The sequence below is a fragment of the Neoarius graeffei genome, chromosome 26, assembly GCF_027579695.1.
Source record: "Neoarius graeffei isolate fNeoGra1 chromosome 26, fNeoGra1.pri, whole genome shotgun sequence".
Classification (NCBI taxonomy): Eukaryota; Metazoa; Chordata; class Actinopteri; order Siluriformes; family Ariidae; genus Neoarius; species Neoarius graeffei.
The window spans coordinates 49,624,860-49,643,141 of NC_083594.1; the positions used below are offsets into that span (position 1 = coordinate 49,624,860).

Genomic DNA, 18,282 nt, shown 5'->3' on the forward strand with positions numbered 1-18,282 from the left:
GCTAACACGCTTCTCTCTAGTAAGCAGGTTTGTGACGTGTGAACGCTCCACAAAATTTACACCGGTGTAAGATATATCGCAACAAAATACATCGATGCAAATATGTGCCATGTGAACACCCCTTATGAGCCGTTTGGCCTTCCATACAGTGAGAGCCCAGACTCCACGCATCTCTGCTGGTGTGCTCTTCACCCTCAGTGCATCTTTCTCCAAACCAGACCAAAAAAAAAAAATGGAAACTGCAAACAAGGTAGGAACAAAACAAAACGGTGCATGTTTATTTACTCAGGTGTCTTAGTGATGTGGAAGAGAAATTTGTCTATTCAAACACACACACACACACACATCATCCTCAGCATCAGCACCAGCAGCAATATCACTTTTTTTTTTTTGATGTATTAATTTATTATGGCATTTTGGGTTTTCAGGTTGTTTCTATTGGGACATTTCAGGTTCTTAAACTCCCTGTGGGGTTCATCCGCCTGCTGGAATGGGTGAGTGTGCAAAAGTGACATTTCTGTCTGAACAGTGATAGAATTTAATGTGTTGTTGATTGTTTGCTGTGGGGCTCTCTGGCTCTGCAGAACCGCATCTTTCACTGTTTATTCTAAGAACTGTTGATGCACAACATATTAGTGCTTGCGCGCTGTGTGTGTGGACTTGTTTCACTCTTGGAGCGGTCCGCAAAGCGCATCTTTAAGCGCTAATTATTGTTCTGCTTTGATTCTCCGGTTTGAGACGCGTCCCAATTAACGCCTCATTAATTACTCAGAGCCAGCACACAGTGAATATACAACCCCGATTCCAAAAAAGCTGGGACAAAGTACAAACTGTAAATAAAAACGGAATGCAATAATTTACAAATCTCAAAAACTGATATTGTATTCACAATAGAACACAGACAACATATCAAATGTCGAAAGTGAGACATTTTGAAATTTCATGCCAAATATTGGCTCATTTGAAATTTCATAACAGCAACACATCTCAAAAAAGTTGGGACAGGGGCAATAAGAGGCTGGAAAAGTTAAAGGAGCAGCTGGAGGACCAAATTGCAACTCATTAGGTCAATTGGCAATAGGTCATTAACATGACTGGGTATAAAAAGAGCATCTCGGAGTGGCAGCGGCTCTCAGAAGTAAAGATGGGAAGAGGATCACCAGTCCCCCTAATTCTGCGCCGACAAATAGTGGAGCAATATCAGAAAGGAGTTCGACAGTGTAAAATTGCAAAGAGTTTGAACATATCATCATCTACAGTGCATAATATCATCAAAAGATTCAGAGAATCTGGAAGAATCTCTGTGCGTAAGGGTCAAGGCCGGAAAACCATACTGGGTGCCCGTGATCTTCGGGCCCTTAGACGGCACTGCATCACATACAGGCATGCTTCTGTATTGGAAATCACAAAATGGGCTCAGGAATATTTCCAGAGAACATTATCTGTGAACACAATTCACCGTGCCATCCGCCGTTGCCAGCTAAAACTCTATAGTTCAAAGAAGAAGCCATATCTAAACACGATCCAGAAGCGCAGACGTCTTCTCTGGGCCAAGGCTCATTTAAAATGGACTGTGGCAAAGTGGAAAACTGTTCTGTGGTCAGACGAATCAAAATTTGAAGTTCTTTATGGAAATCAGGGACGCCATGTCATTCGGACTAAAGAGGAGAAGGACGACCCGAGTTGTTATCAGCACTCAGTTCAGAAGCCTGCATCTCTGATGGTATGGGGTTGCATTAGTGCGTGTGGCATGGGCAGCTTACACATCTGGAAAGACACCATCAATGCTGAAAGGTATATCCAGGTTCTAGAGCAACATATGCTCCCATCCAGACGACGTCTCTTTCAGGGAAGACCTTGCATTTTCCAACATGACAATGCCAAACCACATACTGCATGTTACAAATGGTAACACAGGAAGGCGACATGGACGCAAAAAGAACAATTCAGAATAATTTAATAAACGAAAGTCTAGGGGGATACACAAAAAGGGGAGCCACGCTCCCGGTTCAAGATGAAAGCAAAAGCAAAGAGCCCCTCAGAAGGCTCAAAACACAAAAATAAGGCGCTCAGGCCAATCAAAAAGCAGTCACAAACAGGCGCATAGCAGAGACAAGACAAGCGCTGGCGTCAGACGGGTTCAGCGAGGGAAGCGAGCCGGATGTAAGTGAACGGTGCAGGGGAAGCTCCAGCTGCCGCTTAAATATGCTCACGCCCCTCCCTGGCCCAGGTGACATTGAGCAGGTCCTCCTACTGTGCCAGCGGTGTACCTACAGGGCATGGGGCACAACAACGATTAGTGGGTGCCAAACCCACATAGACCCAGAGGGAAGAAAGAGGAAACCAAAAAAACAAAAACACCAGGCTGGTAACACCTCATCAATTACAGCATCATGGCTGCGTAGAAGAAGGATCCGGGTACTGAACTGGCCAGCCTGCAGTCCAGATCTTTCACCCACAGAAAACATTTGGCGCATCATAAAATGGAAGATACGACAAAAAAGACCTAAGACAGTTGAGCAACTAGAATCCTACATTAGACAAAACTTGAGCAACTTGTCTCCTCAGTCCCCAGACGTTTACAGACTGTTGTAAAGAGAAAAGGGGATGTCTCACAGTGGTAAACATGGCCTTGTCCCAACTTTTTTGAGATGTGTTGTCATGAAATTTAAAATCACCTAATTTTTCTCTTTAAATGATACACTTTCTCAGTTTAAACCTTTGATATGTCATCTATGTTCTATTCTGAATAAAATATGGAATTTTGAAACTTCCACATCATTGCATTCCGTTTTTATTTACAATTTGTACTTTGTCCCAACTTTTTTGGAATCGGGGTTGTATATATATCTTTTTCACATACAAGGGCTTTTATTTTTCTGATGTGATTTTTCAATGTACAAAATTAATGACACCCTGGACAAATTATTGTCCAACACTCATCTTTGATTGATTGATTGATTGATTGATTGATTGATTGATTGGAAAACATTTTTGGTGCACAAGTTTGAATTGATTTTGCATTTTGTCAAATCAACACAGAGTCAAAATTAAACGTGCAAAGTCAAAAATTTACCAAAAGCACACCTAATGTTTGCTGAAATGTCCCTTGTGTGAAGTTTCACCTTGGTCAGATGCTCTTGGTCACCATTAACAAGCTTAGAGACTGGGGAAGATGGAATGGTAAATAAAGAAAGAAATGGTGTCGTAGTGGTTAGCGCTGTCGCCTCACAGCAAGAAGGTTCTGAGTTCAAGTCCAGCAGCCAGTGAGGGCCTTTCTGTGTGGAGTTTGCATGTTCTCCCTGTGTCTGCGTGGGTTTCCTCCGGGTGCTCCGGTTTCCCCCACAGTCCAAAGACATGCAGGTTAGGTTAACTGGTGACTCTAAATTGACCGTAGGTGTGAATCTGAGCGTGAATGGTTGTCTGTGTCTAATGAGCATTTGGGGAGTTTGCATGCTCTCCCTGTGTTCGCGTGGGTTTCCCCCACAGTTCAAAGACATGCAGTAGGTTAACATGGGGTCGCCTTGGGCTGAAGTGCCCTTGAGCGAGGTACCGAACCTCTGACTGCTCCCCGGGCGCTGTAGTATGGCTGCCCACTGGTCTGGATGTGTGTGCGTGTGTTCATTGCTTCAAATGGGTTAAATGCAGAGGATGAATCTCACTGTGCTTGAAGTGTGCATGTGACAAATAAAGCTTTCTTTCTTATGGCAGAATTCTGGTTGGATATTTGTCCACTCTTTATGGCAGAATTGTTAGAGTTCATATAAATTTGTGCGTTTCCTGGCACAGACCTGACTTTTACGCATAGTCTGTATATTTCAACAGGGTTGAAGTTGAACCTTAATGTCCACGACCAGCTTTGATGTGTGTTTAGGGTCACTGTCCTGTTAGAACACCCCAGTTCAGGGGCGTAGCTAGGAGGGGGGTGTCCTGGGGTGCCCGTGACCCCCCCCCCCTTGTCGGACCATACATTTTTTCAATAGCGGCATAAGAATATTAGAAAAGCGCCCACTGTAATTTTTCTAACATTTTTTTTTAAAACTAGATTGTCACCTCAGCCTCATTAGGGTTTCTATAACCTTGTATGGACTTCCTGTGGTTTGGCCGCGAAAACCCAGTTTGTCAGAGTGTGTGCGGGAGAGGCGGATGTAAGTGCAGGTATGTTAAATAATACACAGTGCGATATGAGCATAAAGTGCATGAAACGCACACAACAAGCAAACAGTCCGAAACAGCAGACAAAGTCGTAATCGAGGAAACAGGCAGGAGGTCAATTGAGGCGTGGACAGAATATCAGAGGCAAAACTATACAAGTTCAAGGGATGAGAAACAGGAGTCGAAAAACCAGGAGGTCAACAAGAACAGGGACAGGAAACAAGGCTCTCTCAGGCACAACTAGACGCGGCGTAATACTTCGCATCGTCCTTGCATGGGCGCAGTCCTTAAATAGCCCAAACATAGTTCATCGATTAAAGACAGGTGTTCTTTGTTAACAACGCACATGCCGGAGTTTGTTAGGCACGCACGCAGGCGCGCATTCAGGTGCACAAGCCAAGGCGCGCAGGATTGATACAGTTCTGCGCAAGCGCAAGACGATCGCACTAGAAAGCACGGTCAAACTGCCAGTGTAGCTGCAGTCTGTTTAGTTGCGAATTATGAGTATTTCCTCTTGTGTTAATAATTCGACATGTCAAAACAAGCGAAACTTTCCTCCTTCTTTCGACGTGAAGAGAGGTAAGCACATCACATCACATTATCTCTAGCCGCTTTATCCTTCTACAGGGTCGCAGGCAAGCTGGAGCCTATCCCAGCTGACTACGGGCGAAAGGCGGGGTACACCCTGGACAAGTCGCCAGGTCATCACAGGGCTGACACATAGACACAGACAACCATTCACACTCACATTCACACCTACACTCAATTTAGAGTCACCAGTTAACCTAACCTGCATGTCTTTGGACTGTGGGGGAAACCGGAGCACCCGGAGGAAACCCACACGGACACAGGGAGAACATGCAAACTCCGCACAGAAAGGCCCTCGCCGGCCCCGGGGCTCGAACCCAGGACCTTCTTGCTGTGAGGCGACAGCGCTAACCACTACACCACCGTGCCGCCCGAGAGGTAAGCAATTTATTATATATTTTTTCCATCAAAGTTGCATTTTGTGGCTTCGAAGCTAAGTTTTAGTGCCGTTTCTAGAACACAACATCAAGAAAATGTGGAAGAAACAGCAATAATGAAAGAGCCGGTTTCTAAGCTACCTAAAGCTAGCAATGGTAACTATATTTGTTACATAATGTACTCAGGCTGCCAGTCAGTGTGTGACCCCCCCGCCTTTGAAAAATCCTAGCTATGCCCCTGCAGTTGTGTCCCAGTTTCTGATGTTTTGATAGCCTGGCAAGCCAGACTAAATGTGAATATTTAGTCTGGCCTCGATCCGTAGACATTTCCGACGGGGGTGGGAGGAACAAACCGCTGTCTTTCAAACTGTCTCTGACCAATCAGTGCAACAGTGACTGTGATGTAGTCAGAGCGACAGAAAGCAGTGGGGGAGGCCTTGAAATAAATAATTTTTCAAAATGCGTATTAATTAATAAACAGGTTCTAGATATTAAGAAGTTTGGAGATAATGACCACAAGTTTGGAGTCTATACCACATACACTCATTTTTTTTCCAAGTGTTTTTCAAGGGTTTGCTTAAACTGTTTTTGAGAGTTGTTATTTAGTGGTGTTTGTTGAAATAATTTCCCTTAAATTTAAAATAACGGGAAAATAAGAAACAATCAAAAAGTAATGTTTCAAAGCTGTTTATTAATTCTTCGTACTGCACAAACTAGCCCCATCCTTTTGGCTACGAGCGGAGCCAGCTGGTAGATCAGACTTTTGCCATAGCCGGTCGGCAAAACAGCAAAAACGTCCTTCTTGAAAAGGAATGAGCGGAGAGCCTCTTCCTGCTCATGTTTCAACGAAAACTCCAAGTCTAATTCTTCTAAAACTGATTCCAAAGCGGAGTCAAACTCGCGCTGTTCTCTAGCCGTAGCCATCTTTCCTGCTGCGCTTTCTCCAGCGTTGCGCAGCTTTGTCGTCACTCCTGCAAAAGCCCGCCCAAAGAATCCAAACAAAAACCTTGCGTTGTGATTGGTGGGCACGATTTGATGCCCGGGGTGTTTTTGTTTATATGGTGCGAGGCTAGACCCATTCGCTAGGCAAAAATATTTTTGGCCGCTAGGCGGGTGGGTCTAGTTTACTAGGCTAATGTTTTGAGGTTATGCTGAAGAATTTTGAGGTTCTTCTTTTTTTCTATCCACTTCATACAATGCACCAGTTCCACTGGCAGCAAAACAGCACCAGAGCATGATGTTACCGCCACCATGTTTCACAGTTTGTACAATGTTCCTCTGTACTTCTAGTCATTTTGGCCAAACAATGAAATCTTTGTCTTATCTGACCATAAAACTTTCCACCACAAGGCTTTTTCTTTGTCCATGTGGACAGCTGAAAACTTGAGTCGTGTGTAAAGGTGTCAAATTTGGATTTCTTGGATGGCAGCCTCCCAGTCCATGGTGATGTAATAGAATGTCACTTGAATGTAGACCGTGATACTGGTGTTCCAGCAGCTTCCAGTTCATAGCAGGTCTGTGCCTTGATGGTTCCTGGGTGGTTCCTGACCATCCAAGCCAATTTCCTCTCAGCTGAGGGAGACAGTTTGGGTCTTCTTCCAGGAAAGTGGCTTGGCAAAGTGGCTACAGCTCCAAATATCTTGTACTTGTGTACAGTTGTTTGAACTGATGATTTTGGAATCTGCAGTTGTTTAGAAATGACTCTAAGACATTCCTGAGTGTGTAAATCTTTGATCCTTGTTCTCAGATCTGCACTGAGCTCCTTGGACTTTCCCACTGTACTGTATTGTGTGTTGGTCAATCCAATGAGTTCTGTCAAGCAAACTATTTTACTGTTATCACGCAGAAGCTACCATCTGTAGTCAATCATGATCATGAAGAGGAAGTTAAGAGGCCTTGGCTTTTGCAAGTTAAAAGACATTTTGCAACTTTCAGCACCATTGAATTAATAATCTGAGTGGACGTATGTCAATTTTTGACCCTGTATGGATAATTTTGACCTTGTGTTCATTTCAGAAAACCCAAAATAAATTAAAAACTGTGCCAAATTCTTTTTTCTTTCTGTTTGCTCAACGATCATTTTGCCACAGAAAAAGAACAGTTCAAAGAAATCATTCAAAGCCCAATATTGCCATGATATTCATGTCCATGATGCCATTCATGTACACTTCTGACCGTAACTGTATATCCTATCCATGCAGCATATGTGCCAATTCCAATTTTAGATGATTATTGCAGTTGAAAGCTGAGGAATCTGAGAACAGTGATGCATCTCCTCTTGGGGACACGAATCGTCACGCTCTGTGTTTGAAGTGTCCTCGGCACAAACGACAGGCTTATCGCCCGGGAAACACACACGACTAATCACATTTGGTCATGCCACAGCTTCTCTCTCCTTCTTTTTCACGTCATGCTGCATCTCTCGCCACCATTCCAGGCTTTTGTCTATCCACCAGCTCCTGTTGTTCTCATTGAGCTGTATTTTCTTCTCCTTCTTTTTTTCCTGTACAGGATTTCCACTGGCTTTAGACTCACTTTTCTTTGAATCCGTGAACCCTGTACGACATTATACACACGACGGAACAAAAAAAAAAGACAACAGATTGAAATAAATCTGTTTTTATTTCGTGTAAACATCTGAAATGTGTCCAGTGTTCATGAAGTTATCCAGTCAGCCAATCATGTGGAAGCAGCGCAATGTATAGAATCGCACAGATACAGATCAAGAGCTTCAGTTAACACTCGCATCAAAATATCAGAATGAGGAAACAACATGGTCTCGGTGGCTTTGTCCGTGACGTGGTTGTTATTTCAGAAAGTGCTGATCTTGTGGGATTTTCACACACAACAGGCTGGAGAGTTGGTGCGAGAAGCAAAAAACATTCAGTGAGGAGATCGTTTCTCGGAAGGCTACCGACAGTAACTTGAATAATCACTCTTTACAAACGTGGTGAGCAGAAAAGCATTTCAGCGTGTGGAATCTTGAGGAGAATGGGCTACAACAGCTGAAGATCACATCAGGTTACACTGCAACCAACCAAGAACAAGAATCTGAGGCTAAATGTCACTTTTGTGACTCCGGGTCAATTTTGAGCTCAATTGTACTGTTGTGCATGATGGCTCAGGAGTTGAGATACACTTGCATGTCTTCAGTACCTGAAGATGTATATGTATGTCGTCAGCGACTTTGTCTTGTGTGTGTATATAATATAAAATGTGTGTGCGTGCGTGCGTGCGTGCACACTGCTTTGTTTTGCACGACTCCCTGCTGTATATAATTATAGTTATTAGCCAAGACTGTTAGTTCAGAGAGAGACCAGGGATCGAGGCTGCTGTTTCCGCTGAAATGGACAATGCGGATATTTTTACTCTCCATAGACTTGAAGCAAGGCATAGTCAGGAGGCATCACAGATCTGGGCATGTGTGTGCGTGTATGTGTTTGCACCTAGGTGTGTGTGTGTGTGTCTGTGCAAAGAAGGTCTCATTTTCTGATCTCAAGGTTAAGCCTGTAATCCAGAGGCACTTGACAAGTGCGACACAGGCAGAGAAGTGGAAGTGTGTGTGTGTGTGTGTGTGTGTGTGTGTGTGTGTGTGTGTGTGTGTGTGTGTTGAGAAGCAGCTCATCCTGACGAGATGAGTGCTGGAGTGAAAAGCTGGATAGCCTGCAGGTGCTTTCTGTTCTTGTTCACATTCACTCAAACTAAAGAGGCTGATTAACTGCAGGAACACACACAAGCACTGCCTTTCTTTCTCATGTTTCTCTGAAACAGCTCTCTGTCTTTCTTTTTTATCCCATTCTTCATTTTTACCTCATCCGGCGGTGATCACGCGCCGTCCATCCATCGTCTGTCGTCGTCATCCGTCCACAATTTACAAAAATCGCTATGCCTTCTACAGAAGCGATCGGATTTCGATCAAACTCACAGACAGCGTTCCCCAGGTCGGTGTGCATAAAAGTTGTCTAGACGGTGGCGCCACCTGTCATATTTATGATTTTATGGGCATCTGAAATTTTTTGGTGACACGTCACATTAAATGCAACTCTTCGTAAACTGCAAGGATGTTTTTACTGAAACTCACCCAGAAGACTCTAAAGACAGATTCCAACAAGAATTGTTCACCAGGTGGCGCCACCTGCGATGGATGCGGTGACATGGGTGATATGCAGTTTCACAAAAATCGCTACTCCTCCTACAGGATTGATCGGTTTTCAAACTCGCACACAACAGCAGGGGCCGGTATGAGCTACAGCCTCATTGAGGTTATTTTTCTCATCTCATCGTCTCTAGCTGCTTTATCCTGTTCTACAGGGTCGCAGGCAAGCTGGAGCCTATCCCATCTGACTACGAGCGAAAGGCGGGGTACACCCTGGACAAGTCGCCAGGTCATCACAGGGCTGACACATAGACAAACAACCATTCACACTCACATTCACACCTATGGTCAATTTAGAGTCACCAGTTAACCTAACCTGCATGTCTTTGGACTGTGGGGGAAACCGGAGCACCCGGAGGAAACCCACGCGGACACGGGGAGAACATGCAAACTCCGCACAGAAAGGCCCTCGCCAGCCACGGGGCTCGAACCCAGACCTTCTTGCTGTGAGGCGACAGCGCTAACCACTACACCACCGCGTCGCCCGAGGTGATTTATTTATTTTTTTTCTTAACTATGATCTGACTTGGTAAAGACTTGTGTGTTACATTTTTGTTTTTCTTTTGTTCGGCTAAACTTTTTATTTTCTGTCTATCTATCTATCTACAGATTGATTGCTCAATCGCAACTTAACCCAGCATTTGTATGACATCATACATATAGCTACACATATTATCTGCCTTGTTGTTTTTTTTTTTGAAGGAGTCTCCAGTGTCGGCACTTTGTAACAGTCCGAGGTAAAGCAGCAACTTAAAGTTAAGTTTTCTGTCATTCTTCAGGGACGAGGAGTTTGCTCTGTCTGAGCACCACAACAATCTCATCTCATCTCATTATCTGTAGCCGCTTTATCCTGTTCTACAGGGTCGCAGGCGAGCTGGAGCCTATCCCAGCTGACTACGGGCGAAAGGCGGGGTACACCCTGGACAAGTCGCCAGGTCATCACAGGGCTGACACATAGACACAGACAACCATTCACACTCACATTCACACCTACGCTCAATTTAGAGTCACCAATTAACCTAACCTGCATGTCTTTGGACTGTGGGGGAAACCGGAGCACCCGGAGGAAACCCACGCGGACACGGGGAGAACATGCAAACTCCACACAGAAAGGCCCTCACCGGCCACGGGGCTCGAACCCGGACCTTCTTGCTGTGAGGCGACAGCGCTAACCACTACACCACCGTGCCGCCCCCACAACAATCTTTTTTTTTGTCTTATTACTTTTTGTTTCTAACTTTAGGTCTTTTTTGCTCACATTGGAAATGTAGAAGAACAGATAGAACAGTTATGTGAGAACAGTGAGCTGGAGAAATCTGAGTAGTTTTGCTGTAGCAGTGTGAGAGCAAAGCCGCTCTTCATCTTCCTCATCATCACGTACACACACACACACACACACACACACACACACACACACACACACCCTCCTCCATGCCCTGCAGATCAGCACACAGCTGTGAGAGACTGATAAACAAGTTACAGCAGCACATCACCCACCCTGCACTGCACACACATGCTCTCTCTCTCTCACACACACACACACACACACACAAGTGCGTACACACAAACAAAGTTAATGTTCTTTATTTAATTAATCATGTTTAGATAAGCAGGTCTGGGCCACAAGCTTAACAAGGAACAAATTAGGATGTTACTATCGTCACTGTGACTCCTTCATGCAGCCGTATTCATTCTCCAGTCTGTCTTGTTTCTCGTCATCGTTTATCCCTTCATCAAGTCTTTATACTTGTGAACTACTCTTCAGCTTCATGGATAAAATGAGAGAAGGAAATGTCTTGCTCTCTTGCCTTCAAAGAGGCTACAGCAAGACATGTATTTAATAAATGGCGCCACTTTTGCTTCGGTGTCGGCTTTTCATTTTGCAGGTACTGTCACAGCTCCAGGGTTCCTGGTTCAATCCTGAACTTGTGTTATTGTCTGTGCAGAGTTCTGCAGTGTTATTCCTATATCTGTCAGGGTTTAGTCAAGGTTCTCTAGTTTCCTCTGGGTTCTCTTGTTTTCCCTCCAACCCTCCAAAAAAACTCAAACTCCTGTTGGTGGACTGGCTGTGATAATCGTCCCTTGGTGCGAATGTGTATTCTTGTGGACTTGCAATGGAGTGATGTCCCATTGGGTCGTACTGTAATCAAAATCTTAATCCAAATCCAAAATATTAAGGTAAACAGATAGAATGTGTAATCCTAACAATAAACCGATATTAAAAAAAAAAAGGCAGAGAGATACAACAAAAGGCTCCATCCATAACGCTTCTCCGACTCGACTGTGGGTTGCAGGATCCAATCCCAGCTGACTTTACACGAGAGCCGGGGTTCACCCTGGACAGGTAACCAAGCTGTCACAGGGTAAACACAGAGATGAACAGCCATTCACACTCATATTCACATCTGTGGGTAATTTCGAGCAGCCAGATGACTGAACCCACATGTCTTCGGACTGTCAGGGGAAACCGGAGCACCTGAAGGAAGCCCACGCAGGCACCAGGAGAACATGTAAACTTGACACAGAAGGGCTCCAGTCGACCAGCAAGTTCAAATCCAGAACCTTCTTGCTGTGAGGTGACGGTGAGCCACTGCGGATCCCCAAAAGGCTCCAGATTTACACAATTGTTTGGTATGGTTCAGAAACTTGAACTGCTTAAAAACCAGGAAGTCATTTTTGCATTTGAACACATGCACGCGAGCACACACACACATACCCAGAGCAGTGGGCAGCTATGCAACAGCACACAGGGATCAGTTGGGGGTTAGGTGCCTTGCTCAAGGGCACTTCAGCCATGATACAAAGGGAGGAGCAAATGCTGTTCATTCACTCAACTCCCCTTACATTTTTCCTGCTGGTGCCAGGAATTGAACCAGCAACCCTTTGGGTCCAAGGCTGCTTCTTGAACCTTCAGGCCATGGCTTAGCAAATACTCATGTGACTATGACCTCTGCTGGTCAGGAATGGCTCCTGTTACAGAATGAATGAATGGGTACTGTAATGTGATTGTATATATGTTAGGGTTTTGCTGGGATCCGAACCCGGGTCGCTGGTGTGATAATCCAGCAAACCTCCACTAGACCACCAGGGGGATGACTCAAGTGCAGAGGCGTGAGGCGAAAGTAGAGTATCAAAAACAGTTTATTTACAATCCAAAGGAAAAAACAAAAGGATAATCCAAAAGCTCAGAAGATCTCATCTCATTATCTCTAGCCGCTTTATCAGCCTATCCCAGCTGACTACGGGCAAAAGGCGGGGTACACCCTGGACAAGTCGCCAGGTCGTCACAGGGCTGACACATAGACACAGACAACCATTCACACTCACGGTCAATTTAGAGTCACCAGTTAACCTAACCTGCATGTCTTTGGACTGTGGGGGAAACCAGAGCACCCAGAGGAAACCCACACAGACAGAACATGCAAACTCCACACAGAAAGGCCCTCACCAGCCCCAGGGCTTGAACCCAGGACCTTCTTGCTGTGAGGCAACAGCACTAACCACTACACCAGGTTCAGGCTCAGAAGATATACAAAAATATCCAAAAGGTTCAATGTCCAAAATCCAACTCAGAAAAGAAGAGGCAAAAACTCAAATGCTCAGAAGATCCAAAGGTCAAAACAAAAATCCACAAAGTCCAAAAGAAAGTAACAAAAACCAAGAATACTAAGACACAGGCAAGGTACATGGGACAGAGGGAACTAGCACTAACAGCATAGCATAAAGACTCCGTGACTAGGGACTGAACTGAGGGAGTATATATACCGTACACAAAATAAATGGGAAACAGGTGACACTAATGAAGAAAAACAGGCAATCAACACAAACACAAAACACAGGAACAGTGGCGGCCTCTAGAGGCCAAAACAAACATGACACAAAAAGGAAATAACAGCGGCCTCTAGAGGCCAAAACAGTCGCAGTCCTAACAGTATATATGGTTATATGTATGTATATATGTGTCTATGCAGCCTTCTCTGGAAGATAACATGCTGAATGATAAGTTATATAATGATAAGTCCCCAGGTTATTATGGAAAATTCCTATGGGAGTTCCTAGTACGGTACTTCTGCTTAGTCTGCTATGGAATACACCTAAAGCCAAGAATGTCTTTGGGATTCCAATAAATTCTCATCTAAATTTGTATAAATTATGTCTCAAAATGCCGTGTAATTCCCAAAACAGCTCTTAAAACCTGAATTTATGTTATCAAGTCATCAGAAGTATGGTTTTTTTTTTACAGAATAAAACATGATCTGCTTTGCTGACCCTGTCCCCACTGTCGCCTCAGATTCCTGTTCTTGACTACAGGAGTGGAACCTGATGTGATCTTTTGCTTTCATAGCCCAACCGTTTCAAGATTCTATCTTTCCTGAGATGCTTTTCTGCTTACCATGTTTGTAAAGAGTGGCTATTTGAGTTAACGTTGCCAGTTCAAACCAGTCTAGCCTGAGTTTCCCAAAACTACCGACTAGTGACCTAGTGGTAGCGTGTCTGCCTCTCGATCGGGAGATCGTGAGTTCTATTCACGGTCGGGTCATACCAAAGACCATCATAAAAATGGTACCTACCGCCATCTGGCAAGGCACGCTGCAATACAGATGTGCATGGGGAGTTAAACTCTCGTGGTTACCAGAGGACTAGCCCCCCACTGTAACCCTAGCTATGTAATAGGCGAGAGGCCGAGGGCTATGGAAACGGAGATCGGCGCCGCCCGATGCGCCACATACAGGTTGGGCCTGGTTAGTACTTGAGTGGGAGACTGCCTAGGAATACCAGGCACTGTAAGGCGTGGGAAGGACTGAGTTTCCCAAAAGCATCACAGCATAAAGATAATTGTTAAATGGTAGAGCGAGCAACATAATGAACACACACTCTCCTAGTGAAGATGCTCTTCGGATTAAGAGGCTTTTGGGAAACCCACACCTGTCCGTTCTCTTCTGATCTCGCTCATCAACAAGATCCGCAGAACTGCCACTCACTGGATGTTTCTATTTATTTATTTGTTTGTTTGTTTATTGCACCATTCTGTGTCAACTTTAGAGACTGTCAAACTGGCACCAACAGCCATTCCACGGTCAGAGTGACGTTTCGAGCTAATATTTGATGTGAATCTTAACTGAAGCTCATGACCTGTATCCAGAGGTGGACAAAGTACCCAACTTCATTACTTAAGTCAAAGTACAGATCCCACTGGTTAAATGTTACTCTGATACAAGTGAAAGTTGTCCAGTCAAATTTTTAATTAAGTTAAAGTACTGAAGTACTCGCTTTTAAAAATACTTAAGTATTAAAAGTACATTTTCTGTCAATGCATTGTTGTATTATTGCCACAACGATGACAAAACCTAATGCCGTTACCAAAGACAGAAATGTGAATTGACAAAATGAACGCATGCTGTGCCATCATGGTGGTTTAACGTTAAGCTAGCTAGTCAGTGAAGCGCCACCTGACATGCTAGCAAACTCTTTTCAAACTCAAAATCATATTGGCTAGCTAACGCTACTAGAAAAGAAAGATTTCTACATTGATTATTTGGCAAGATTATGCTAAAACATATTTCTGAAAGGACTTCAGGTAAGTTAACGTTATTCATGTTGGCGTAACTCTGTTTTTACACGCTAACTAACAGCGTCCGAGTTAACTAGCATTAGCCATGGACAAAGGCTATGGCAACTTGGCGGGCAAATCCATAGAAAGTCGTTTTAGAAAAGAAAAGAAAAAAATCATCCACTTTCAAAGCTGCTTCATAGTAACGAGGACCTTGACAGAAATGTAGTGGAGTAAAAAGTCCGATATTTGTCTTTCAAATGTAGTGAAGTTAAAGTCGTAAGTTTCCAAAATAAATACTACTCAAGTAAAGTACAGATACTCAAAAAGTGTACTTAAGTACAGTACTCAAGTAAATGTACTTCGTTACTGTCCACCTCTGCCTGTATCTGTACGATTTCTATACATCGCACTGTTGTCCTGTGATTGGCTGAATTGATGATGAGCAGTTGTACAGGTGTGTTTCACATGAATACACTTGACATAAATATCTCGTCAGGACCTGACAGAAATCATACCCATGTCGATCCGCAGGAATTTCATCACTTCCAGAGGGAATCTCGTCAGAAATTTTCTTTGGAAATGTTTCGACTGCTAACACGGATGAACTTCTGAATGAACGCGAGTTGTCATGTTTCTACCACCAGATGGTGATGTTTGCCTCACTTTCATGGCCACCCAGTAAAATCCACTGCATCAATATGAGGTTCTGTCTGCCTGGCTCCAAAAAGCCATCATATATCATGAGTACACTTGTATGTATTATATATTTCCAAGGCATGATTTATGCGTTCTCAACTTCCATGTGTGTCTGAACTACAAATATGGATATGTCTACCGATATGTGTTTTACCTCTGACCTCTGCTTGGACCTTTCTAACGATGAGTCTTGGATTTCTCATAATAAAAAACACTCAAGTGATAGTAACATTTGCTAAAAATAGTTGGCTTTCCGGACTTTCCACTGCTTTGGAACGAGACCTGGACACTGCCGTTTTGGTGCAAGGTGATTGCTCGTGGCATGCATGCATGCATTAGTCTGGCTGTGAAAGCCCTCAGGACTGCACAGAATTTCCAGACTCACTACTAACTTTTACGGTGAAACCTGGTCATGATGACATGATAGAAAATGATGACTACTGCTCATTATCGGCCCAGCAGATGCTGCACACACATGGGCAGCTGTGACTCTGCTCTCCCTGACTCTTCCTCCCACATACGGTCCACCTGTTATTCCATTTCAGTCTTCCTCTCACTTTTCTTTCTCAATATTACTAACTCGCATCCGTGTACACAACCACACACACATGTCCTGAATATTCCAGCATGAATAGCCCATTGTTGTACGTCGTATTTGCTTTCCTAACATTGCATCAGTAGGGTTGCTCTTCCCGGGTGGCTGGTGCTGCTAGCCAGTGCGTGTTCCCAATGACTCAACAAAAGGAAATTCTTTGAATAATAAGCTGTCTTACACATACTCACCGGCCACTTTAATAGGAACTTGTTCTTGATTCTAAGATTCCTGTTCTTGGCTGCCGGAGTGGAACCCAATGTGGTCTTCTGTTCTGCTGTTGCATGCTGAGATGCTTTTCTGCTCACCACAGTTGTAGAGAGTTGCTATGAGTTACGATATCCTTCCTGGCGGCTTGAACCGATCTGTCCGTTTTCCTCTGACCTCTCTTATCAACGAGGCGTTTGTTTCGACCGGCAGAATTTTCGCTCACTCGGAAATGTTTTTTGTGTTCCGCACCATTCTGTGGAAACTCTAGAGACTGTTGTTTGTGTGTGAAAACCCCAGATCAGCAGTTTCTGAAATACTCAAACCAACACCCATGCCACAGTGAAAGAAAGTCACACTTTGAGATCACAATTTTTCCCATTCTGATGTTTGTAGTGAACATTAATTAACTGAAGCTCTTGATTTGGATCTGCATGATTTTGGGCATTGTGCTGCTGTCGAGGGATCGGCTGATTAGAGAACCGCATCAAACAGCAGGTGGATGGGTGTTCCTAATAAAGCCAGTGAGTGTATAAGCATGTGGGGTGTCCAAAGGGTGAGTTTTTGAAAATCTTGACGCAGCAGTGAGACAGAATTAAAAAAAAAAAAAAATAGAAAAGGAATCAGGATGAGGGAAAAACATCCCTTCTGTTACAAATTCCCATCTCAGCATGCGACATGATTCACATTTTGCTTGTGCTTTTCTTTGCCCTCAGTGTGCTTTTGTTTGTTTTGTCATGTGCCTTTATTTTGTCTTTACTCATGTCTCCACCCCTTTCCTGTTATTGGTCTGTTACCTATTGTGATCACCTTTTTGCTGTTTATTCCCCCCCATGCTGTTTCTTGGTCTTTTGCTTGTCGCACTCTTCTCCGATTAAGTCCGATCCTTTTCTGTTGTATTCCGTGTTCCTTGGTTTCGTCGTTTGTTGATTATCTTTGTTGGACTATGATTACGATCAGGGGCGTAGCTAGGATTTTTCAAAGGGGGGGGTCACACACTGACTGGCAGCCTGAGTACATACCCGCAGGTTTGTAAATGGAAAAAATAAATACATTGAATACATTTGAGAAAATAACGCGGTCTTTGCATCATTCTTTCATCTCATGTTGCGAGCTGTTGAGACGTCGGACAGTGATTCGGCCAAATCAGCTTTATCCAGCAGTGTATGGATAGCGGCTCGACATCTTACCCTAGTCAACCGATGCAGATCTTTCTATTCTTGTTGTCTTACTGCTCATCGGCCAAAATGTTTCTAAGTAAAAGGCATCGTGGATGACGAATGGCAAAGATGTCAACGATCTTGTCCATGTCGATCGCTCTGCCATCGTGTATTTTTCCACGTTTTCTTGATGTTGTGTTCTAGAAACGGCACTAAAATTTAGCTTTGAAGCCACAAAATACAACTTTGATGGGGAAAAAATATATATAATAAATTGCTTACCTCTCTTCACGTCGAAAGAAGGAGGAAAGTTTCGCTTGTTTTGACATGGCGAATTATTAACACAAGAGGAAATACTTGTAATTTGCAACTAAAAAGACTGCAGCTACACTGGCAGCTTGACCGTGCTTTCTAGGGCCATCGTGTTGCGCTTGCGCAGAACTGGGTTTTCGCGACCAAACCACAGGAAGTCCATACAAGGTTATAGAAACCCTAATGAGGCTGAGGTGACAATCTAGTTTAAAAAAAAAAAAGTTAGAAAAATTACAGTGGGCGTTTTTCTAATATTCTTATGCGGCTATTGAAAAAATGTATGGTCCGACAAAGGGGGGGGGGTCACGGGCACCCCAGGATCTCCCACCCCCACCTCCCACCCTAGCTACGCCCCGACAATGATCGAATTTGCTCTAATAAAACACACATCAAATTTCATACTTGCGTCCTGCCTTGCTTGAATTCATGTAACAGTTTCTGGCAGTGTTTAATTTTTACCTTGCCCATGACGAAGTCCACCAGGG

The 18,282-nt window shown here is 43.9% G+C and overlaps 1 protein-coding gene across 1 annotated transcript in view; it reads left to right on the forward strand.

Annotated features, from left to right (window-relative positions):
- The first annotated feature begins 232 nt into the window (after positions 1-232).
- synpra (synaptoporin a) overlaps positions 233-18,282 on the forward strand; it is a 56,149-nt gene continuing 38,099 nt past the window's right edge. The window contains exons 1-2 of the mRNA XM_060910801.1: positions 233-250; positions 429-494. Coding sequence (XP_060766784.1) covers positions 233-250; positions 429-494 — 84 coding nt within the window. The remainder of the gene's footprint in view (positions 251-428; positions 495-18,282) is intronic.